This window comes from Canis aureus, chromosome 8, assembly GCF_053574225.1.
Source record: "Canis aureus isolate CA01 chromosome 8, VMU_Caureus_v.1.0, whole genome shotgun sequence".
Taxonomy (NCBI): Eukaryota; Metazoa; Chordata; class Mammalia; order Carnivora; family Canidae; genus Canis; species Canis aureus.
Genome location: NC_135618.1, coordinates 56,764,258 through 56,790,315, shown reverse-complemented (window position 1 = coordinate 56,790,315; position 26,058 = coordinate 56,764,258). Strand labels below are relative to the sequence as shown.

The window sequence follows — 26,058 nt, the reverse complement described above, 5'->3', positions numbered from 1 at the left end:
GCTATTCTGCAGGTATACTCACACATGCATGCAAGGGTACAAGAATGTTTAGGGCAGCATTATGTGTGACAGGAAGAACCTGGAAGGGATTTAAATGCCCATCATCTGGAATCAGAGAAATTATAGCATGGTCATTTAATGGAATATTATTGCATTGCCATAAAACAGGAAAAGTTTTGGGACTGGAAAAGAGGACCCACATGTTGGTGCAGATACAGACGCAGATATAAAATAATGATGATAAACTCTTAAAGGTAAGGTACAGAGGAATGTGTAGAATATGCTCCTACCTGCTTTTAAGAAAAAAAAAACCTCTATGCTTATACATGCACAGAATAATTCTGGAATCTGGCCATGTAGCTTCCCAGGTTAGAGGGCAGGGTAGGAGAGAGACCTCCTTTCCCTGCCTATTCTTTTGTACTATTTGATTTTTTTAAAAAATTTGCATGTGGTGTTACTTTTTGAATAAAGAACCATTTTAAACCAGCTTAAAAAAACATTAATGTATATATACACACAAATGCCACAAAACAGAATGCAGTACACCTTATCGTAGCATATAGGCTATCACCCTATATGGATACAAGGTATCAAAACATCATCATTTTAATACATACAATGCTTCCCAGAGTTCCTGTGACAACGCTGCCCGACAAGAACCAGCATTACTCTTTTGGTGGATGTATGAGGCTTAAGCCACTAATGGTCATAATGCACGCTATTCTCTCAGGATCGAAGGGTGTCTGTGGGCACATGCTCTGTCGTTTCATTGCTTGGGTTTGAATCTTGGCCTGACACTTTCTAGCTGCAAGGCTGTGAGGCTGCAGGCAAGCTACCTAATCCCTCTGTGCTTCAGTTCCCTTACCCACAAAACCTGGGGGCTATTGTGATAAACAAGTTAATACACATAAAACTCATGGGATGTGCCTGCTATCTAGTTGGCAAATTCTACAAATCTGCCATCCTTATTGTATCAGTATTGACTTGATCATCACCCATGCAGTTTCTGTCATTTTAAACGACTGACCAGAAAATCACTGAAGGCATGGGAGCACTTAATACACGTGGGATGCTGATGATTCTGTATTTGTTAGGAAATTAAGTTAAATGTTTATGATTCACAAAGTGAGATGAGAGGTAGGGACTGAGCCAGTTTAGGGATGGCTGTGGACAACAGATTGAAAACTGGAACATCCCCATGCTTGCTCCCAAGTGACAGAGTCTGTGGTCAAAATTCACTTCGTCCACCATCTCCATATGCTGTTTGAATAAGAGAATACACAAATGAAACAAGATGGACAAAGCTAGATGAACATCCACAATATGTGTAAACAGCAGAATTCATTTTCTCCAGGCATGGATCCTGCAGGCAAAGATGGATTCTCAGGATTTACAGAAAGGACAGATGAAGCCAGCTACCTTTATACCCATACACCAGGACTGCACACTGAGTCTGAGGAATGCCCCCAATTGAAGAGAGGGAAGGAAGAAAAAGCAACCAAGAATCATCTATACAAGAATCTGGCTTGGGGCACAGGGTGGTGAAAAGGTCAACCAAGATCTAGTCTTAGATCTGTCCATAATATGTTGCAGTGGGCAAGGCATTTACTGCTCTAGTCTGTAATAAAATTTAAAAATAAAATGAGCTAAATCAATAAAAGTAAAATAAAAGCATCAATATAAATAACTACCATGTATTTAGTGCTTGTCCTGTGCCCAGTGCTACATATCATCTCATGAGTTCCCATAAAAATCCAGAGAAGTTATCCCTTAAAAACAGGGCAGCCTGAGTGGCTCAGCGGTTTAGTGCTACTTTCAGCCCAGGGCGTGATCCTGGAGACCCCATATCGAGTCCCATGTCAGGCTCCCGGCATGAGGCTTGCTTCTCCCTCTGCCTGTCTCTCTGCCTGTCTCTGGTCTCTGTCTCTCATGAATAAATAAAAGCTAAAAAACAAACAAACAAACAAACAAAAACCCATAATAACAAGGACCTGAGGCTCAGAGAGATCCAAAGAACAGCTCATGCCTGCCTAACAGCCAGGCAATGCTGTAAATGCTCTTATACAAATTAACTTGCTTCTTCCTCACTACCACCCTATGGAGTCGGGCTGTCATTATTTTCATTTTTCAGATAATAAGACAGGCACAGAGAAGTTATGAAACTTGTCCAGGTCACGCAGCTAGGCAGTTTACCTCCAGACCATGGACTCCCAACTACCATGAATTCTATCTAAGGTCACACAGCCAAGCATAAGAGCAAGGACCAGGATTTGTTTCCAAGCTGAATAATTCCAAACCTCTAAAACATAACCCTTTCCATTAGGATCAGAAGAGAAAAACGGGCAGCCAGTGGACCAAATTCAGTGATCTTAGAAATTAAGAAATTTTATCTTAAAATCCTGCCTTGTGATTTATCCTGAAAAACTGGGGAGTTCTCAACTCTAGGCTCATATGCCCACAGGGTAACAACCAGCTGGCCACTCCCATGAGATGGGACATGGATTCTCTGGTTCACCAGAGTCCCCACCATTCCTGCCTGCTTTACATTGGCCAACTCCGTCCATTTGTATCACCAGCCTTCCTCTGAAGGAATCTGATTTTGCTACCCCTAAACCCACAGGACAGCCAAAAGTCCCTCCATCATGGTCTGTGACTACTATAGTACATACAATGATAAAATAAGAACTCAAAAAACTTTTATAAAGGCCAATATAGAAGTTCCAAAGTCTCTGGCTATAGGTTCACAGGAGGTCAACAAATTAGGAATACTGGGGATTGCAACAATCAATGAGAAAGGAAGTATGTGAGTGGCCAGAGGTAGAAGGAAAATAAGTGGGCATACTGAAGTTGCTCAAAGAGCGCAAGCCACCAAGGGAATACAAGCAGAATGCAAATGCCTCATGCTCCCGTTTACCTGTTCGTAGTTTATGAACATGGCAGTCTCAAAACTGTTGGCTGCCCATTTGAGAAGGTTGGCAGACTGTTCCGGAGTCATGTAAACCAGCACACATTCAGTTATCAGGAGTGTTGGCAATCTTAAGAGAAGAAAAACAAGCACATATGTATGTATTCATCAAACCGGGACTCTCTAGGGGCGCCTGGGTGGCTCAGTCAGTTAAGCACCAGCTCTTGGTTTTGGCTCAGGTCATGACCTTAGGGTGGTGAGATCAAGCCCTGTGCTGGGCTCCCTGCTCAGTAGGGAGTCTGCTGGAGATCTTCCTGCCTGCTTCTTCCTCTGCTGCTCCCCTTACTCACATACATACTCTCATAATTAAATCAAGTCTTCAAGTATACATTAAAATGAATGGAACTCTAATGGCACACACATGGCAGTACTGGCAGGGCAGGAAAACTCTGTTTTTCACACCCCAGGAGAATATGACGTACTGAACAAGTGCATTAACAATCAACGTACTAAAAAAAAAAAAAACAATCAACGTACTAATAGATATAGAATACCATCATGACCCAAAGTTTTGGGACTGTAAAAAGGTGAGCAATGAGCAAGGATTTGTCCTGCTTGTGAAACTGTTAAAGGTGTGTGGTGGTATGTAAACATGGCTACAAATTCTCCCTCATCCTGCATGCACATGGTGACAATGTGACGCTGCAGACCATACCATTCCACAGGCAGATACTCTTTCCCTTCCCCTGGAATCAGGCATCCTGATCTGCCTGCTGTCCACATATGAGTGAACTATAGGGGATATCGGCTATACCTGGGCCCAGCAGAAGAATCAACTAGTGAAGCCCAGCACCAACTGTTAACTTGCAGAATCCTGAACAACTTATGAATTGCTCTAAATTGTGAGTTGTTCTAAAGAATGAGTTCTTCTAAACCACTGAGTTTGGTGAGATTTTGTTACACATCAAAAACTGATACAATGCAGAAATAGTGATACTCATTTAACCAAATCTAATTCTTCTTCTCTAAATTTTTACCATTGAGAATTGACAACAACACGAACAGTCTTCAGGAAAGGACACTTGCTAGTGTGCACTCTGACTTACCAGACCTGAAGTATGAACAAATGATGGAATAGGAAAAACAATAAACTCCTAGAGAAATCTCTAAAAGCCTTAATTCTTAAAAGGGAACATGGGCAGCTCCAAATTATGTGAGCTCTGCTGGTTTAGTCCTGAATCCTTTACTGGATCCTCTTTCCTTCTTTGCTCCTATATATTGCTGTTCCTTGGGGCTGATTGCTGTTTTACTCAAAAACTAAGTGGGTTATCTTTTTTATTTTTTTTAAGATTGATCGATTGATTTTAGAGAGAGTGTGCACATGGGAAGGGGGAGGGGCAGAGCGAGAGAGAGCACCCTGAGCAGACTCCCTGCTGAGCACAGAGCCCAACATGGGGCTCAATCCCATGACCCTGAGATCATGACCTGAGCTGATATCAAGAGTCAGACATCCAACCAACTGAGCCACCCAGGTGCCCCACAAGTGGGTTACTTCTGTCCAACTTTATTGGTGAGGGATCTCAAAACAAATAAATTATCTGAACTCGAATGCCCAAGAAAGTAGTTGAAAAAAATATGGTATATGTTACTGTCAGAATGGAAGCTGTATAGCTGGACTCAGTGCACGGACCCATAATCACCAGAAAGTCTACCCACAAATAAGTGCCAACTCTGACCTGACAGTATCAATTATCCACTGTTACTATTCATCTGGATTTCCTTTTTTTTGAGGGGGGGGGGCAATGGAAAGTTATATAACTCAAGTTATTTATGGATATATATCAAAATGCTCTCTAGACTCAACTGGATCATGGTAGAAAGAAACTAAGGGCACTAGAACCAGAAGAAAGTCAATTAAGTCTGAGTTGCAAACAAAGTTGAAAATTAGAAAGAAAAACATTAAAAATATTTTTTTTAATTAGCAATAAGTTTTTAAACCCCAAATTATATCAACAGAAATGATTAGAAAAAGTGAAGGAGTGGGGGAAAAGTTCCAAACCCTCAATAGGTTGACAATTAGAGAAACAATTAGAGAAATAAAAACAGCTCCAAAAGCCTGTTCAATGCAAAAGTTGCCCATTATGACTTATTACCATGTGGGGAAGCCAGGTGAAGAAGTCTACATGGGAATTTTTTATACTATTTTTACAAATTTTTTGTAGATTCGAATTATTTGAAAATGAAAAGTTAAAGTTTTAAGGGTATTTTAAAGAGGTAGCCATTGGTAATTTTATTTTAATTAATTAATTAATTAATTTTTTATTAGCAATGCATAACCTTTATTTCCTTGACACATTGGTAATTTAAAAACAGAATTCCTACTTTTCAAAATATAAGTGAAAGCAAAGCAAAGCGAAGACAGCCATAGAAGAAAACACAGAGCACAAATGAAGAATTATATATGTAATTCTAACACTTCTACCATAGCAACTGTTCTTCATCCATTTTGTAGATGTCCAAAAGCAAGGCAAACTTCCCTATGAAGAGCTGGCCTGATTTTAACTGATTATTTCCCTGGTCTTTTAGCACATTTGCTCCAATAGCAGGTTACTACAGTGGCAGGAGGCTGCAGCTGGTTACCACAGTGGCCATAGTAATCTACAGGAGACTCTATGTGCAAATTTTTGTTCAACTGCTTTCCCAAGCATACTTAATCTTCAAGACCGTCTTATAAAGTAGGTTTTACTCCAGTTCATAAATGAAGAAATGAAGGCTCAGAGAGGCTTCTGGGGGATTTTAAGAAAAAAAAAAAAAAAAAAACTGTCCCTATTAAAGAACTTGTAAGCAGGAGAGGTCACCTGGAACCCAGGATCAGATTCCAACACTCAGGCCCTCCTCATTCTGAGAGGGCTCCAGGTATACCAGTGTCAGCTTTGAGTAATCTATTGATCCTCACTCACTACTGTGCCCCCAAGAAAACCAGTGGTGTCCTTGAAGGTGAGACATCCCTGCTTCTAAAAGAAGAATACACTACAGGCTGCGATCTGGGAACCATATAAAGGGTTTCCCAAACGAAAAAAGAGGCATATTACGTACAGTGCATTGACCTGGCTCTCTGAACACTCAGTAAGAAAGACAAAGAGATAGTAAGCACTGGGTTAGTGAGTGCCATCCCGGACATTTGTGCAGGCGGAGATGCCAATCCCAACAATGACAACCTGGTTTTTCTAGGCTAACCATGTTAACAAGAACGTCAAAGTGCAGGGATGACAGCCATCACCACTTTAATGAAAGATGTGGCTGATGGACCCGCAGCCCGCGGGTGGCCCGCCAGGGGGCTTCGGCTCCCGGGCTTTGTGGCCACCGCTCTGGGAGCCGGGCCCTCCAGGCCACCTCCGCCCCCACCTTGCCGGCCCCTCCCCCATCACCACAGGATAGCTAACAGCCAGGACAAACTTAGTGGAAAATGCAAAACAACGAAATTATAAAACCTGCCAAACACTTCTCCGAGTTGGAAAAGAGCATCCTGCTTGCTTTGGTAGAAAAGTACAAATAAGTGTTGGAATGTAAGAAAAGTGATGCGCGAACTACTGTACTCAAGCAGCATACCCGGCAGGCGCTTGGCCATGAATACAACTCTCAGCCAAGCGTGTCACTGCGGGATTTCAAACAGCTGAAGAAGTGCTGGGAGAACATCAAGGCTCGGACCAAAAAGATTATGGCCCATGACAGGAGAGAGAAGGTGAAACGGAGTGTCAGCCCTCTTCTGAGCACGCACCTGCTCGGGAAGGAGAAGATGGCCAGCATGCTGCCGGAGCAGCTCTACTCCCTGCAGAGCCCTCCAGATAAGGAGCCCGAATACCACCCTGACAACGCAGCCCAAGAATCATTCGCTGTTTCAAATAGAGAACTGTGCGATGATGAGAAAGAGTTCATACATTTTCCAGTGTGTGAGGGGACCTCTCAACCTGAACCCTCGTGTTCACCTGTCAGAATCACAGCCAATAAACACTCCAGGAGCAAAACCTCTCAGGAAGGTGCTTTAAAAAGATGCATGAGGAAGAACACCATCAACAGATGTCCATCTTACAGCTGCAGCTGATACAAATGAACGAGGTGCATGTGGCCAAAATCCAGCAGATAGAGTGGGAGTGTGAGATGGCAGAGGAGGAACACAGCATAAAAATGGAAGTTCTCAATAAAAAGAAGATGTATTGGGAAATAAAGCTACAAACTTTCACCAAGGAGTGGCCGGTCTCCTCATTTAACTGGCCCTTTCCTAATTCACCCTAAGACTGTGGGGTCAGCTCCCTTGTAACCAGCCCGTGTGGGCAAAGAAAGTCTGGAACGTGCGTGAACTTGCGGTCAGGAACTTGTAACAGAGCAACAACTAGGAAACTTGGAGTGGTAGTAGTCGCGTATTTAAGAATACATTCAGGTAAACAGCTAACTGCACCCTGTGTACCCCTTCAGTGGCAAAGAAGTTGTTCCAGTCTCCTGAAAATGATCACTATGAGTGCTATAATTCTGAATGTAATGTCTCTTAATTAGAATTCATACAAGAACCATGTGCAAGTGTATTTTTTTACATCAGATTCCAAGTGTGACTATAAAAAAGTGTGGCTGATTTTTTTTTCTTATTAGACAGCAGAACTTTTCTATCCAAATGAACACGCTCCTATTGAAAGCAGCAGAAAGACCCAGGAGGCCACACATTGTTTCTGCAGTGGTGGTGCTGTTGCTCAGAACTTGTGGGAAGTCGTTAGGGAACCTCCCTGAGAGCCACACACAGCAACTCTCTCGTTTTTTTTTTTTTTTTTTTTCCCTTATCAGTGTCATTTGAGGGGCTTTTCTGATTTTAAACAGTCCAGCATTTGGAAGAATACATATATGTTTAAATATCTTATTTGTTTATTCATGAGAGACACAAAGAGAGAGGCAGAGACACAGACAGAGGGAGAAGCAGGCTCCACGCAGGGAGCCCGATGTGGGACTCGATCCTGTGTCTCCAGGATCACACCCTGGACGGAAAGTGGTGCTAAACCCCTGGGCCACCGGGGCTGCCTGGAAGGATATTTTCTAATGTGGCTCATAAACTGCCTTTTAAGGCCTTTCCCCCAAAGAGGAGTTCCAAATAGCAGCTCCAACCGTGATAGTTTTGTTGGAACTAAGGATGTAACTGCTTTGAGGGAGAAACGTTCATTTAGATTTCTACCATCTGTCATGTCTGTTTTATTAAAAGATAAGACTTGGAAAAAAAAAAAAAAGAAAGATGTACCAGGAAGGTCAAGCTTCAACTCCCTACACTCCCTCCTGTGTATCGCCCAAAGCTCATCTGTATTTGTGACCTGCCTACACTTTCCTTCCTCTTCTTTCAGAAGAGTGAGATCTTTACCTTCCCTCCAAGCCTCTTAGCCTCTGTCCCATTTACAGCCTCTTCTCTACTGGTGATTTCCCTAGTAGCAACCCTCTTTAATCATTCGCCACTGAATCTTTGCCTTCAATTTGTTTTTCTTTATTTTTTAAAGATTTTATTCATTTATTCATGAAAGACACAGAGAGAGAGGCAGAGACATAGGCAGAGGGAAAAGCAAGCACCCCGCAGGGAGCCTGATGCAGGACTTGATCCCAGGACCCCAGGATCACGACCTGAGCCAGAGCCAGACGCTCAACCACTGAGTCACCCAGGTGCCCCTTTAACTTAGTTTTAAAGTCACTTTCCATTTCCCCCATGTTCCCCTCAAACCTCTCCCTTGAGTTACTCACCTCAAATATTGTTGAACGTGTCATCTTCACTGACAGTAAGCTGTGTAGACATGTCTTTTACCTACCTCCCCCACTGGTGAATTCCAATCTAATTCTGAGCAGCATCAGTGTGCTAAAACCATGCATTTCACTCCCCTCCACTGTTCCCCAAAGGTACCTGTTCCCAAGAATTTCATGTAAACACTTCCAGTCCATTTTTAAAATATTTCTGTGATACATACATGTAATCATCGAAGTATATATAGTATTTTGAGGGTTTGATTTTACACACTTGGTATCACACTGTGTATATTATCCTACAACTTGATTTTTTTTAATACATTATGTTTTTTGAGTTCTCTCCATGTTGATCTAGGTCACGTATTTTACATGTTGTTCATTCTTGATGGACATTCAGAATGTTTCTAATTTTCTGCTACTAAAAATGGTGCCCATGACAAACATCCTCCTTGTAGATACATGCAGACCTTCTTGGGATGCACACATCCCAAAGTAGAACACACTACTGTATCATACAGTATACTTGCTCATGGGGAACTTCCAGATTGTTCCTCATAATGACTGCACCAAATTCACTTGCACCAGTGGTGCTTGACCATTCTCATTTTCCCATAAACCTTGCCAATACTTGATAATGTCAGACTTTTACATTTTTGCCAACTTGAATGGAGTAAAAAAAAAAGAGAGTTCCCTCTGATCACTACTGAGGTTCAATATATGACACTCATATTTCTTCTTTGAGCTACCTTGTCATCTCTCTTTTGACACTCAATTTCTTCTTTGAGCTACCTTGTCACCTCTCTTTTGCCTTTTTCCTATGGGACTTACTTTTTTCTTTTACAGTAGTTTTTCTTTATGTATTCTGGATACTAGTCCTTTCTTTATATAATTGCAATTACAGGTTTCTTTTTTTTTTTTTTTTTTTTATGATAGTCACAGAGAGAGAGAGAGAGGCAGAGACATAGGCAGAGGGAGAAGCAGGCTCCATGCACCGGGAGCCCGACGTGGGATTCGATCCCGGGTCTCCAGGATCGCGCCCTGGGCCAAAGGCCCGCGCCAAACTGCTGCGCCACCCAGGGATCCCCAATTACAGGTTTCTATGCATTTAATTATCTTCTCTCAAACTTTATATTAGGCATCAGTATGTTACAAAAGTAACACACGTAATTCTGATGTGAAAACAGGCTCGAGGAAATTTTGCTTCTAAGAATATTTCAGACAACCACTCTCAGGAGCAATGAAACGATAAACATTTCAGAATAAAAAATGGGATGCATGTTATCATGCTGCAATTTTAACTGGCCTTATATTAGCAAGAAATCACAAATGCATAAGAGGTTAAAAAAAAAATCTCACTGTGGATTTATGTTACATTTCTTTAGTTTCTCTTCCAGTTCAGGTAAATCTCGGAGATCTGCTCCAACAATGGCATATCTCTTTGAATCCAAAAAGTGTCCATCTGTAAATCCAAGAACAGATTATCATTTCAACAGAAATGATGAGATTAATAATCATGAGATTACAATTTAATGGATTTTTTTTCAAAATTAAATTTATTGTTTTTCTCCATTATAAAAATACATGCTCTGTTATGGGGGGAAAAGTCAGGAAGGAAAAGGGTAGAAATGAACCAAAATCACATCTTCCAAAGATAACAATTAGTATTTTGGTGTAGAACATCCCAGCCTTTTTTCTAGTGCTTAAACTCACATACGCAACATAAACACATTCTTACAAACATACACACATACCTCACACAGAAAAGAGAAAACAGGGCCAAGTCTTTTGAAAATTGCTGTTCTTACTTAACAGTAACAACGACATCATTCTCTGTAATAACTTCCTGGCATTCCATGAGTGGATAAAACAACTTACTCAGCCAATCTTTCACTATTAGATATGTGGTATTTCCAAGTCTTCTCCATCTGAAGCACTGCAATGAGCAACTTTGTATAGACATCATGAAATACCTATCAAATAGGTCTCTATGAGTGGAATTAGGAAGTCAAAGGATAAGCCTATGTAAATACTGGTACCGATTGGCTGGTTGCTCTCTAAATGTTGTGCCAATCTGTGAGATACTGTGTGTAAAAGAAAATTGTTTCTATACTAAAGTATTTACAAATAAAATGATATTTACTTTAAAATATTTAAAATATTGTAATTTAAAAATATTTTTAAAAATATTTAAAATAAAACTCCAGCAGAGGGACACCTGGATGGCTTGAGCATCTGCCTTCGGCTCAGGTCGTGAACCTGGAGTCCCAGGATTGAATCCCACATTGGGCTCCCTGCATGGAGCCTGCTTCTCCCTCTGCCTGTGTCTCTGCCTCTCTGTCTCTCACGAAATAAATAAATAAAATAAAATAAAAAAAATACTCCAGCAGAGATTGGAGATGGAATGGTTTACATAGCGGTTCTCAAGCTTTGGCAGCCATCACATGCACCTGGAAACCTTGTTAAACCACAGATTGATGGGCTCCACCCTGAGTTTCTAATTCAGCAGATATTTCAAAAGTAGAATTTTTTCAAATTCTTTCAAAAGTTAGAAATCTGTATTTCTAACAAGTGCCCAGGCAGTGTTGCTGCCACTAGTTTACAGGATTAACACTTTTAGAACCACTGGTACAGATGAAGTTGGCCACAGTTAAAATTTAGGTGTTGGGTACATGGAGGTTCACTGACTTATTCTTAAGTATGCCTGAAAATGTTGTCAATTTAAAGTTTAAAAAATGGATTATAATTCAAAAAAAAAAAAAGAAAAAGAAAAAGAAAAAAGAAAACTGCTTGGTTGTTTACCCAAAACATTGCTTGCTCAGCTTCCTGAAGGGTACAAACCACGGAAGGAACTGGAACATCCAACAGCTATCTTGTATCAATGCTAATGGCTCAGGTTCACTTGGCTCTGAGGGTCATGGTAGAAAAAGGGGAAGAGGCTAAACCACAGTGTGTCTGAAAACTCTCTGATGCTGGTAACCTCATTTGGCTGACTCAAATACACTGGGCCACATACCATTAAGCTAAAAGAAGTACCTCCTGGGAACCTGTTAGATGTCAGCCAAGCAGGGAAATCCAAAGTCAATCCAGGTGCCACAAGGCCCAAGTCAGAAAAAGAACATGAAGACTATCAAGGCATTTGTCTGCCGTATTATGAGATCAAATAATGATTCCTGAACACCTGTGTGCCTTCTTGTAAACAATATACGTAATAATAAAAAGCATGCTTGGAGTGAGTTATTCTATCCCTGATCCAAAAAAAAAAAAAAAAAAGAGAGAGAGAGATGGACTACAAAAACACCAGCACATTTATTCATTTGAGCATTCAAGGGTATATTTATTCAATCAACAATCTCTGCATGCCAGACACTGTTCTTCTAGGTGATGAACAAGAAGAGCGTGGTCCCTGCACCTTATTAGGCTTACCCTCCCTACAAAGGAGGGAGGGAGATAATGAATCATTAAACAAAGGAAGAATTAAGAGACTATCAGAGTATTAGGTGCTATGAAGCAAATAAATAGGAAAAAAAAAAAAAGGAGGGCAGGGGTCAGTCTTTCACCTGTTGGTCAAAGAGGGCTTCTCAGAGGAGGCAGCAGCTAACCTGAGACATGGATGATTAAAAGGAGCCAGAGAAGCAAAATTAGGGGAAGGGAGTTCTAGGCCAAGAGAAAAGGAAGTGGAAAGGCCCAAAGGTGACAGTAAGCATGGCACATTCAGAGGACAGCAGGACAAAGTGGCCAGATCACAGTTACTGTTATTGTGATCAAAAGTAAAATCCGAAGGCAGACAAGAGGCCTGCTTAACTCTGTGAGTCCCAACCAGTGGATTTAAGTAGGGGAATAAGAGAACCTGATTTACTCATTCTGAGTTACTTTTCACTGTGTGCCCATTTATATACTTTCAATTTTCTACCCTGTGCACATTTCAGCTTAAAAAAACATCAATTCAAAGATACATTTTTTTCTGCTTTAACGTTTCTGAAATCAGGATGCATCGAATAGTCAATAACATACCAGTTTAATTTGTCAGCACTTTTTCTTTCCTAATGATAAATAAATAGTAGTGAATCTCACAGTCGCAGCCTCATAGGTTTGATGAAATAGGAAAATGTTTCAATTAAATTCGTATCAGTTTTATGATGACCTACCACTTTTCTCAAGTCTTCACTCACATTTGTATTTTATTTATTTCTATTTGAACTATCTTTTCTCAGTATGAGGGCAAGATAAAAAACTATAAAGCACAGGACCAGAAAATGTGTTTACATCAAACATACATACAGAGTTCAAAAGCAAGCAAAAGATTAAGAAAAAAAGGTGTCCAAAAAAGGCTGACAAGGGACTTTTATCAAAGAACGTATCTTTATGGTATAAAGGGCTCCTATCAATTGAAAAGAAAATGAAACAAAGCAACTGAAACAAATATGAACATAGGCAATAAAATGAAAATTTACAAAGAAATCCCACAGGCCAATAAAAGGAAGGAAGGATGCTGCATCTCATTAGCACAAAGTCATTTAAAAAATTTTTAATTAATAGGTTTGGCAGAATATTTTTTTTTTTAATGGTAATAGCCAATGTTAGTGAGGGAACAGAGTTCCCTCATCTATTTGAGAGAAAATACAAATTAGTAAAAAAGGTCTTGAAGAGCAGTTTGGCAGTAGCTATTAGAATATGTAAGGCACAATTCTGTGAGCCAGCAATTCCTGCAAAAATTCACACGTACCTATGCTTTCTACAACACTGTTTAATAGAAAACCATAAAAAAACACAGCAATCTAAAGGACCATCAGTACTGAACACATTAAGTAAAATGGAATTTCCATGCAAAGGAGTACATAAAGCCATCAGAAATAATGAAGTAAACCTATCTATGGCAACACAAAGACAGCCATGATTCACTAGGATGCAAAAAGAGCAAGTTATAAAGCAGTATGTGTAAATTACCCTCTTTATTAAAATTACACATAAATCTATTTCTTTTTAGAAATACAAGGGTGACTGGGGGGCTCAGTCGCTTAAGCTGCTGCCTTCAGCTCAGGCCATGATCTCCAAGTTCTGGGACTGAGCCCTGAGTTGGGCTCCCTGCTCTTTCAGGGGCCTGCTTCTCCATCTCTCTCTGCCCCAACCCCTGCTGTGTGCTCATTCTCTCTCTCTCAAATAAAATATTAAAAAAACAAAAACAAAAAACTATAGATTCACCCATTTAACAGATATATTGTTGAACAATGTATGTATGTATTTATTTATTTATTTTTAATTTTTGTTTATTTATGATAGTCACACAGAGAGAGAGAGAGAGAGAGAGAGAGAGAGAGAGGCAGAGACATAGGCACCGGGAGCCCGACACGGGATTCGATCCCGGGTCTCCAGGATCGCGCCCTGGGCCAAAGGCAGGCGCTAAACTGCTGTGCCACCCAGGGATCCCGTATGTATTTATTCAATATATATGTTCTTTCAACAAAAATTTATTAAACCTTTTATATACCAGGCACCGGATTATATTTCTGTGTGCGTTCTCTTATGTGTGATATTTATCTGTCTCTAGATGTATTATGCATCCATAGGAGAAAACACTCTAAACACTGGTTATCTTGGTGAGGGTAGAGCTTATGGAGAGTCTTTACTTTTACCTCATATATTTCTGCATTGATGGATTCAAAGTAATGCAAAGTGTTACCTCTTTCATTATAGGTAATCATTCTGACACAGGGATTAACCAAATATATAGAAAATTATGGTAGCTTCCATGTGGAGAAAACAGGCCAGCAAATGGCAGTGTCTGAATAGGTTCTACTTAAAATCTGCAGGAAGGAAACAAAGGCTGGGGGAGATATTATTTCTGTGGGAGTTTCTTCGCTAGGAGCATGACCATGGCACTGCAGTTGCATAGAGGCCTGTCTAGTTGTCTGATGTTTACTGTGTTATCTGTGTCCATCTTCCAAGAAGGCCATCCTCCCTGGCCATGTTTTCTCACCTGAATTATTACTAAGTCCTTTGAACTTCTCTGCCAGACACAGACTGAAAATGATGGGAACATTCTGGAAGAGGTTTACCTTGGTTCAAAAGGCTTAGAACAGTTGTTGGAAACATTCATAATTAAAACGTGAGGGGGAAAACCGAGCACAGGGGCCAAGGAGGTAACATAACAGGTGGAACAGGTCAGGTACAAGACAACAGGGAGCAGTGGGGACACAAATGGAGGACGCACAGCCCTCCTCCATGAGGCAACCATGCAGGAGTCAGGGTCTCATGCTGCCAGATTGGATTTTCCCAAGGAAATCTGGAAAAGGAGACTTCCAGGAAAAAAAAATCTATTTTTGAAACGTTCGCAACTCATTGAAAAAAATGTTTTAAAGATTTAGGATCGGGGACCTATGGATATCTAAGAAGAGCCAGTCAAACAACTGTTTTAAACTCCTTCACAGTAAATGCGATGCAGTGGAAATGTATCAGCAAGAGTACATGCTGTCTGACATCATGTGTGCACACACGTAGGCACACACACATACACACATATATACACAACACACCATCTTTAAGAGGAAAAGCGGGACAAAAAGCAAGGATAGTTATATAGTCCATACTCTATCACTTAGGTTAAGGGTACTTGCCGATTTGAAGTGTGTCGTCTGCATGTAATTCTATAATGGGTTGTGATAAGAAAGGCTTGACTCTGGGAAGATGGGAAAGAGAGAGAAATGAGGAAAAATGCAAACAGTTTCAGCAAAAATGCAAAAATCCACTAAAGAAATGGCAAGTACATCCTGCTCCTGTTCAAAGCAGCGCTCCACAGGGACTTCTGCTTCATGATATTCGGTCCTCGGCACTCGCAGTAAAACTTTGTGGATCGGCTCTCAGGCTAGGTCACTAAGCACTACACTCAGAATGTGATGTCAACTCACAATCTGATCATGAAATACTGAAGACTCAGAAATCACTGAAGACAAGTCAGCAAGAATTTTCCCAATGTTTAGTGTTTCCCAAGCTATCTCTAGTTTCCTGCCTCTTCTCAAACAAAACATTTTTTTTCTATTTTTTTATTGGAGTTCCATTTGCCAACATATAGCATATCACCCAGTGCTCATCCCGTCAAGTGCCCACCACAGTGCCTGCGTTACCCAGTCACCCCATCCCCCTGCCCACCTCCCCTTCCACCACCCCTTGTTCGTTTCCCAGAGTTGGGAGGCTCTCATGTTCCATCACCCTCACTGATATTTCCCACTCATTTCCTCTCCTTTCCCCTTTATTCCCTTTCACTATTTTTTATATCCCCCAAATGAATGAGACCAGGTAATGTTTGTCCTTCTCCAATTGACTTACTTCACACAGCATAATACCCTCCAGTTCCATCCACCTAGAAGCAAATGGTGGGTATTTGTCGTTTCTAACGTCTGAGTAATATTCCACTGTATACACAGACCACATCTCCTTTATCCATTCATCTTTCGATGGACACCGAGGGCTCCTTCCAGTTTGGCTATTGTGGCCATTGCTGCTATAAACATTGGGGTGCAGGTGTTCCGGCATTTCACTGCATCTGTATCTTTGGGGTAAATCCCCAGCAGTGCAATTGCTGGGTCGTAGGGCAGGTCTATTTTTAACTCTTTGAGGAACCTCCACACAGTTTTCCAGAGTGGCTGCACCAGTTCACATTCCCACCAACAGTGCAACAGGATTCCCCTTTCTCCACAGCCTCTCCAACATTTGTTGTTTCCTGTCTTGTTAATTTTCCCCATTCTCACTGGTGTGAGGTGGTATTTCATTGTGGTTTTGATTTGTATTTCCCTGATGGCCAGTGATACAGAGCATTTTCTCATTAGCTTGTTGGCCATGTCTGTCTTCCTCGGTGAAATTTCTGTTCATGTCTTTTGCCCATTTCATGATTTGACTGTTTCTTTGCTGTTGAGTTTAAGAAGTTCTTTATAGATTTTGGATACTAGCCCTTTATCTGATAGGTCTTTTGCAAATATCTTCTCCCATTCTGTAGGCTTTTAGTTTTGTTGACTGTTTCTTTGGCTGTGCAGAAGCTTTTTTATCTTGATTAAGTCCCAATAATTCATTTTTGTTTTGGTTTCCCTTGCCTTCATAGATGTATCCTGCAAGAAGTCACTGTGGCCAAGTTCAAAAAGGGTGTTGCCTGTGTTTTCCTCTAGGATTTTTTTTTAAATTTTTTATTTATTCATGATAGTCACAGAGAGAGAGAGAGAGAGGCAGAGACATAGGCAGAGGGAGAAGCAGGCTCCATGCACCGGGAGCCCGACGTGGGATTCGATCCCGGGTCTCCAGGATCACGCCCTGGGCCAAAGGCAGGCGTCAAACCGCTGCGCCACCCAGGGATCCCTCCTCTAGGATTTTGATGGAATCTTGTCTCACATTTAGATCTTTCATCCATTTTGAGTTTATCTTTGTGTCTGGTGTAAGAGAGTGGTCTAGTTTCATTCTTCTGCATGTGGGTGTCCAATTTTCCCAGCACCATTTATTGAAGAGACTGTTCTTTTTCCAGTGGATAGTCTTTCCCGCTTTGTTGAATGTTAGTTGACCATAGAGTTGAGGGCCCATTTCTGGATTCTCCATTCTGTTCCATTGATCTATGTGTCTGTTTTTGTGCCAGTACCATACTGTCTTGATGATCACAGCTTTGTAGTACAACCTGTAATCCGGCATTGTGATGCCCCTGGCTCTGGTTTTCTTTTTCAATATTCCCCTGGCTATTTGGGGTCTTTTCTGATTCCACACAAATCTTAAGATTGTTTGTTCCAACTCTCTGAAGAAAGTCCATGGTATCTTGATAGGGATTGCATTGAATGTGTAAAATTGCCCTGGGTAGCATTGACATTTTCACAATATTAATTCTTCCAATCCATGAGCATGGAATGTTTTCCCATCTCTTTGTGTCTTCCTCAGTTTCTTTCAGAAGTGTTCTGTAGTTTTTAGGGTATAGATCCTTTACCTCTTTGGTTAGGTTTATTCCTAAGTATCTTACGCTTTTGGGTGCAATTGTAAATGGGATTGACTCCTTAATTTCTCTCTCTTCAGTTTCATTGTTAGTGTATAGAAATGCCACTGATTTCTGGGCATTGATTTTGTATCTTGCCACACTGCCAAACTGAGGTATGATTTCTAACAATCTTGGGGTGGAGTCTTTTTTTTTTTTTTAATTAATTTATTTATTTATTTATGAGAGAGAGAGAGAGAGGCAGAGACACAGACAGAGGGAGAAGCAGGCTCCATGCTGGGAGCCCGACGCGGGACTCGATCCCAAGACTCCAGGATCGTGCCCTGGGCCAAAGGCAGGTGCCAAACCGCTGAGCGACCCAGGTATCCCCTCTTTTGGGTTTTCTATGTACAGTATCATGTCATCTGCAAAGAGGGAGAGTTTGACTTCTTCTCTGCCAATTTGAATGCCTTTTATTTATTTTTGTTGCCTCTTTGCTGAGGCAAGGACTTCTAGTACGATGTTGAATAGCAGTGGTGAGAGTGGACATCCCTGTCATGTTCCTTATCTTAGGGGAATGGCTCCCAGTGTTTCCCCATTGAGAATGATATTTGCTGTGGGCTTTTCATAGACAGTTTTTTTTTTTTTTAAGATTTTATTTATTTATTCATGAGAATACACAGAGAGGAGACAGAGAGAGAGGCAGAGACACAGGCAGAGGGAGAAGCAGGCTCCATGAAGGGAGCCTGACGTGGGACTCGATCCTGGGTCTCCAGGATCATGCCCTGAGCTGTAGGCTGCGCTAAACCGCTGAGCCACCGGGGCTGCCCTCACAGACAGCTTTTAAGATGCTGAGGAATGTTCCTTCTATACCTACACTCTGAAGAGTTTTGATCAGGAATGATGCAGTTATTTTGTCAAGTGCTTTCTCTGCATCTATTGAGAGGATCATATGGTTCTTGTTTTTTCTTTTATTGATATGATCTATCACATTGAATGCTTTATGAGTGTTGAACCAGCCTTGCATCCTGGGGATAAATCCCACTTGGTCATGGTGAATAATCTTAATGTACTGTTGGATCCTATTAGCTAGTATCTTGTTGAGAATTTTTTGCATCTGTGTTCATCAGGGATATTGGTCTATAATTCTCCTTTTTGGTGGGGTTTTTGTCTGGTTAGTGAGCAACTAACTTCAGCGTTCCATTCATTCACTCAAAGAATATTTACTATGCACGTGCTCTAGGTTGGGCACTTTTCTATGACTTGGAGATAAAGAACTAGACAAAATATACATTAAAAATTCAGATGAGGGATCCCTGGGTGGCGCAGCGGTTTGGTGCCTGCCTTTGGCCCAGGGCGCGATCCTGGAGACCCGGGATCGAATCCCACGTTAGGCTTCCGGTGCATGGAGCCTGCTTCTCCCTCTGCCTGTGTCTCTGCCTCTCTCTCTCTCTGTGTGTGACTATCATAAATAAATAAAAAAAAATTAAAAAAAAAAAATTCAGATGAGGGTAGCCCAGGTAGCTCAACGGTTTAGCTGGCCTTCAGCCCAGGGTGTGATCCTAGAGACCCGAGATCGAGTCCCACATCAGGTTCCCTGCATAGGGCCTGCTTCTCCCTCTGCCTGTGTTTCTGCCTCTCTTGTTCTGTGTCTCTCATGAATAAATAAATAAAAATCTTTAAAAAAAAACCCCAAAAACCCAGATGATGAAACTACTATAGGTCATTTCTTTCAAACGTTCAGAGAATGACATTAATGGACAGAACAGCCACAAGGCAGGGTATATTTCATTGTGAAGACTGCTCGATAGGCTAGAATGGCGATCCCAAGGTTAGCAAGAAAGTGGGGGGGGGGGATGGGGTCAAGGGAAGAGTCCCCTAAAATGAGGTCTCTGGAATTCAGACTGGCCCCTGCTGAACGCTGCCTCTGAATCCACCCAGCTCTGTCCTCTGGTCCAAGCCACACTTACTTGATGCTATGCAGCTTTCTTGTGACTATCATTGGAAAGTCGACTTCAAAATATTTACTTGGGAGCAGATCTTCATCCTGAGGAAAGATACACAGTAAGTTTTCTAAGTATGTATTCACTCATACAACTTACTGATCATCTTCATGTATGAGTACTAGGCCTGAAACAGCAATGGGGCATTTTAAGGTTTTAAGTCAGGCACAATACGGTCAGAATGTATTTTTCATGTGATTTTGGAAAGCAGGGTTGGTGGTAAAGGGCAGTCCCTCTGGAGCGGAAGAATGGGGTTCAGATCCTAGCTCCAACATATGTCTGCTGTGAAGTCTTGGAAGTCACTAAACTCCCTGGGCCAAGCTTTCTCGTGTGTACAGTAGACGAAATGACAGCACCTCACGGGGGTGTGAGGATTAATGAGGAAATAAATACACGAGTAACACTCACAATGGCCTCAGTAAGTGACATTGCTGGACTTTTACTACTCACTGATACGAATACACACATATGGGGCATGACCGGGATGCACATTTATTTTTACTGAGGGCTGCAATAAAATAAGTGTGAAAGCCACACACACAGACACACAGACACAAACACAGAAACACACATATTCAGAGACACACAAACACACACACAGTGAGATAAACACACATACACACAAGGACCCGCACACAGACACAAGAGACACACACATAGACACAGACACATAGATACAGAGAGAGACACAATTACACTCATATGCAGACATACACAAACACACACACACACACACACAGCCCTGCTCCCTCTTCTGCATACCCAGCCTGGTCAGCCCCTGGCCATCTGAGCACATACTCTCCATCTGTTGTGTCCAATCACTCACTCAGCCCTGATGACTATTCTTGAATGCATTCTCTCCTCAGCTCACCAACTGCACAGACTGTAGGGACATCCCTTTCTGGCCTCTTTTAATGACACGCTGAGTATTGCCTGCAGCAGCTCCTCACACTCCTTAGGCCTGGCAAGAAACAAGGCTTGTGACTTGAGTCTGCTTCTCCCTCTCTCTGTGTCTCTCCCTCTCTCTGTGTCTCTCGTGAATAAATAAATACAATCTTTAAAAACAAAAAAACAAACTTTGATTTGTTAAAAACTCTTTGGACCAATATAATTATCAAACAAAAAAGCCTCCAGAAAATTTCGAGACCCTGTGTTATTGACCTCCCTCACTCCTGAGAGAGAACCTTTTCTTGGAAGGGGTACCTAGTCTTGGCGTACCTTGCTCAGAAATAAAACTCTCAGATGTATTAATTATTAATGAACCTACATGACAGAGGTGAGATACCAAGTCATGAAATCAGGTCGAAAGGGTGTCAGGCAAGAAGGAGGCGTTTCTCCAGTGGCTTCTGTGACCACGGTCCACATTCTGCCAGCCACTGTGCTTTGTCCCGGGTCCTTCCCCCACAGCACGGTCTCTGAGGTACAGAGGCACCACCGCCCCATGTACGGCAAAGACCCCCCTGAACAACCACAGGGCTCCGTGCAGAGAACAGGAACGGAGCCTGGACGTGGCGGAGCTGTAGTGCACAGTTTGTTCCAGGCATCAACGCCACTGGCCGTCCAATCTGGGGAAGACACAGGCTCCTGCAGCACCCCCTTTCCTGATCTCTAACCCTCCCACCCCAGAGCTCTCACGTTAATTCACGAGGTCCCATAACTGCCAGCACTTCATAAACGTTAGCTATCTTATCCTGAATGAATAGTGCAGAGGCAAACAATGACTACTCCGGCGGTGCTGAGGCTGCTGGGTTCTCGCCTGAGTAACAGAAAGGTCGTGCGCACTGACAACCAAAGACTTCCTTATCAGGTGAACTGATTAGGGACAAAATGCCTATGCGGGTGCTGTTAGGCCCCCACACACTGATTTTTCTTGGTGTATGTCTGCAAGAAACCTGGGGAAACGCACGTACCCATCACTGCCACACGACGGACCTGATAGAAGAACTGAGAAAAATCTGTACGAACCTACAAAAAGGAAGGTGCAATCAGTGAAGGTGTCATAGGGAAAAGGTGGGTAGCTACGATTCTAGCCCGGCATCAAAGACCAGTTCTTCGGTCCTGGTTCCGCCACTAACGGGACCATCCCCTTTCCTGTGAGTGAGTGTAACGAACAATACCTATTCTTGATCCCTAACACAGGTGGGGGGAATCACATCAGGGTAGAGCTACAAAAGGGCTTTCTGTCATAGTACCTTCACCCAGCCTCGCTCATCTCCAAACTATACCGAACACACTGTCTTGATGACAACAAAATCTCAGTTGCTGTCAAGATGGCCAATGCATGGGCTGTCAGTCTCAGCAATTCCACTGGCAGGGTTCTTCCACACGTGCACACGCAATGTATACAAGGAGTTCGATCCTAAGCCCTGTTTGTAACAGCAAAGGATGACAAGCAAGACGTACATCCTCCACTATGGCCCTAGTGACATCATGTAGGTGGCTGATGGTGGCAGCAGGTGTAAGCACCTAGCAATGGGGCGAAGAGACCAGCAGCCGGTCACTGGATTCCCTCTGAATATATTTTTAACGTTCTTGAGCCACGCAGGCACCTTCACAAAACAAAACAATTTGGCAAACAAGAAGGGGAGTTTTTTTTTTTTTTTAAAGATTTATTTATTTATTTATGATAGACACACTGAGAGAGACAGAGAGAGAGGCAGAGACACAGGCAGAGGGAGAAGCAGGCTCCATGCCAGGAGCCCGATGCGGGTCTCGATCCTGAGACTCCAGGATAGCGCCCTGGGCCAAAGGCAGGCGCCAAACCGCTGAGCCACCCAGGGATCCCCAAGAAGGGGAGTTTTAATATACCTTTAACCTCCAGAAGGTGGTATCCATCCCAGCCCCAAGATTTAGAATCTGACACTGACATTCTGTCTTCCGTAGAAAGGCCTTGATAAGCTGATCAACACCGTGGACTCGAGCAAAATATCCTGAAAGAGAGAGAGAGACACAAGCTATGGCTCATGGAGGTCATGACATCAGACATCCCTGCAAAGCCCACCCCAGGAGAACAGCAAAACAGGACACTTCTGTTCTTCTGTAGGGTCAGCGCTTTATCTGTGAAATTCACAAGAGTAACAGTGACTTTCAAATTCTATCACCTTTTAAAGCTGTTTGAACCAAAGCAAGTACAATCTATTTAATAGTGGAATTACCTATCTGAAAAATAAACTGTCCCATGATTTCACTTAGGAAAGACAAGTGTTTTGCAACAAAATATCAGATCTAATTATTCCTCTTCAAAACTTGCTTTTCTCCTGGCTAGGTGAAAGCTACTTAGGCCTGTGTTAAAAGTTAAAATAGAAGATCATGACAAAAATAGTTTTTTGGGGTCAGGAACGGGGCAGATAAATATAAAAGCAAAAAGGAAAAAAAAAAGCAGTTTTTATCGTGTTCCCTTCATATCCATGCCGACTGGGTAAGAGCCTCTATGTTTATAAAATGGCCTCAGTGATTGGGGGAGAGAAAGGCACCAGGCAAATGTTGCTGAAAAAACTGAATTGTTCAGCTCTGTGGTGGGGAGCTGGAGCACAGGAGATGGGAAATCGAAGAGGGGGGAAAGGAATACAATCTGCATTCTAAAGCCCTGATGCTGAAAAGATGACTATCTTAAACCACATTGCAGTGGCATTTAGAGACTTACAGCAATTGGACATAGGAATTCTTTGTCTACTGATTCTCCTAATAAATAATTTGAGTTTGTATTTTATGCATCCAGTAAATCATCTTTATTGTGTGTTAAAGTATATCATCCACAACAGACTGGATGTTGGGGAAAAAATTTTAAAGATGCTCACCACAGGCTATTTGGGAAGGACAGATGGCTGCCAATCTTCCTGGGGCACCCAGCTCCTGACGCCCGATAGAGGGGCCCTGGCTCTGCAGCATCTGTTAGGAAAGCTGCCTCAAGAGCATGGGACGGAGGCCTGAGGCCTCTTAGCCAGGCCTTGCCCCATCTTCCTGATGACTGGGTTCACCCTCGCCTCAAGTAACTACCCTGTCCCTATTCCCAGGTACCACCACTTTAAAACTTTTAAACATATAAAAATGATCTTTAACTTCACCACAAAATAGGAGGAATATAAAATAAAATTATTGTAAAGATAGCATTTTTCACAAATCAGATGAACAAAGATAAGAAGTTTCATGATACGCTATGTTGGTGAGCATGTTGGGAAAGAAGCACTTCGAGAAACCACTGGAGAGAGTGAACACTGGAACTCTCTTTTTAAGAGGGAATCCCTGGGGGTGCTTGGGTGGCGCCGTCGGCTCAGTGTCTGCCTTCAGCTCAGGTCATGATCTCAAGATCCTGGGATCGAGCCCACATCGGGCTCTCTGATCAGTGGGGAGTATGCTTCTCACTCTCCCTCAGTCCCCCAACCACTCTCTGTGCTCTCACTCTCAATGTCAAATAAATTTAAAAAAAAATTTTTTTTTAATTTTTATTTATTTATGATAGTCACAGAGAGAGAGAGAGAGGCAGAGACACAGGCAGAGGAAGAAGCAGGCTCCATGCACCGGGAGCCCGACGTGGGATTCGATCCCGGGTCTCCAGGATTGCGCCCTGGGCCAAAGGCAGGCGCTAAACCACTGCGCCACCCAGGGATCCCAATTTTAAAAAATATGAAGAAAAATCATATAAAAAAAATAGAACGAGGGATCCCTGGGTGGCGCAGCAGTTTGGCGCCTGCCTTTGGCCCAGGGCGCGATCCTGGAGACCCGGGATCGAATCCCACGTCGGGCTCCCGGTGCATGGAGCCTGCTTCTCCCTCTGCCTGTGTCTCTGCCTCTCTCTCTCTCTCTCTGTGACTATCATAAATAAATAAAAATTGAAAAAAAATATTAAAAAAAAAAAAAAAAATAGAACGAATCTCCAAAACTTCAGGCCTCTGTGCTAATGAGAGGACCTTCGGGAAGAAGGGGGCGGGGGTCACCACTTGCCTCTGTTAATTTCGGGAGCCTTCCTCTCCTTAGACAGTCTTACAAAATGCTGAATGTAAGGGTCATGCCAGTAGCCAATGCTGACTGCAAACCTGGAAGGGACGAAAGGAGGCAGGTGAGTAGAGGTCAGCAGGTTCAGGCCCATTCTCGGGAACCAGGTAAAGCAGGAAAATCACCTACGTCAAAAGGCCAACACGTGCACATCTGGCGCTCCATTACACATGTCAACAGGCGCAGCCATCCGTCTTGCTGCTCACACACACACAGCCCCTCACCCTCCCCACAGCGGCCATTTCTTCCCTCTCTTTCTTCATACGGCCAACTCCTCTCCCAGGACCCTAGAGAGCACATAACCTCACCTCATACCTCACCCAGGAGACCTGCCACCACTCATTCACTCCACAGCAAACTCACGGGTGAGAGCCACTCAGACAACTCTGCTCAACCAGAAGTTCTGTGTCCATAGGAAAGGAGACCGGAACCGTTGCGTAAGACTAACCACTACCTAAGGATTTCCCCCGACTCTGTAGCAGATACCGCTCATTCCACGTCCCTCGAGGAGGTCACGGTGGAAAATCCAGGAACAAATAAACACTACAGCTACAACCGAGAAAGTGTTAGAGTGGCCTACACTGCAACCTGGAAAAGGCTGCGGGAGCCTAAACGCTTCCCAGCCGACACCCCAAGGAATCAAAGTTTTAGTGTTCTGAGCCAGGGAGCTGAAGCCCGGTTTACCACTGAAGGTCTTCTGGCAACCAGGAGCGGAGCCAGCCTTAGGACAATGAGAAGTAATGGCAGGAGCCTGGATCCCCAAGGCCACGCCAAGCCACTATGCGCCTGGAGTCTACTCTACCCCTCAATGGATATCTGTGAATTAAAACATGTCTTTAGCTTTTAAAGGGAGCCTGGGTGGCTCAGTCGGTTGGAGTGACCACTCTTGGTTTCCCCTCAGGTCATCAATTCGGGGTCCTGGGATCGAGCCCCACGTCAGGTTCCACACGTAGCAGGGAGTCTGCGCCAAGACTCTCTCTCCCCTCTTCCACTCCCCTGGCTCATTTCCTCTCTTTGAGACAAAGAGGTAAATCTTTTTAAAAAAAGTAATGATTAGGGATGCCTGGGTGGCTCGGCGGTTTAGTGCCTTGCCTGCCTTTGGCCCAGGGCGTCTCCCGGAGTCCTGCATCGGGCTCCCTGCATGGAGGCTACTTCTCCCTCTGCCTATATCTCTGCCTCTCTCTTTCTCTCTCTTTCTCTCTCTCTCTCTCTCTCTGTGTCTCTCGTGAATAAATAAATAAAATCTTTATAAGTAAATAAATAAGTGAGAAAGATGGGGTGAGTCTTGGCTTACTTGCACCCTGAAGCATCCTAAGTGATATCCTGTGTTCAGTAGCTCCTTTCCATTTGCTTGACGAGTAAGCTGAGAGGGGTAAGGCTGTGTGTGTGTGTGTGTGTGTGTGTGTGTGTGTGAGAGAGAGAGAGAGAGAGAGAGAGAGAGAGACGTCTCCCAGCTA

General features: G+C 42.8%; 1 protein-coding gene and 1 pseudogene across 2 annotated transcripts in view; one reads left to right on the top strand and one right to left on the bottom strand.

The window, feature by feature from the left end:
* Nucleotides 1-26,058, bottom strand: part of LCMT1 (leucine carboxyl methyltransferase 1) — a 40,695-nt gene that overhangs the window by 6,287 nt on the left and 8,350 nt on the right. The window contains exons 2-7 of one of the 2 annotated variants that reach the window (XM_077907090.1): nucleotides 24,551-24,642; nucleotides 22,418-22,539; nucleotides 19,577-19,653; nucleotides 15,283-15,344; nucleotides 10,028-10,130; nucleotides 2,915-3,035 (exon numbers count right to left, since the gene is read on the bottom strand). In XM_077907090.1, the coding sequence (XP_077763216.1) occupies nucleotides 2,915-3,035; nucleotides 10,028-10,130; nucleotides 15,283-15,344; nucleotides 19,577-19,653; nucleotides 22,418-22,539; nucleotides 24,551-24,642 (577 nt within the window). The remainder of the gene's footprint in view (nucleotides 1-2,914; nucleotides 3,036-10,027; nucleotides 10,131-15,282; nucleotides 15,345-19,576; nucleotides 19,654-22,417; nucleotides 22,540-24,550; nucleotides 24,643-26,058) is intronic. The other variant, XM_077907091.1, reaches the window with a different exon arrangement.
* Nucleotides 6,292-7,419, top strand: LOC144319233 (myb/SANT-like DNA-binding domain-containing protein 3 pseudogene; annotated as a pseudogene).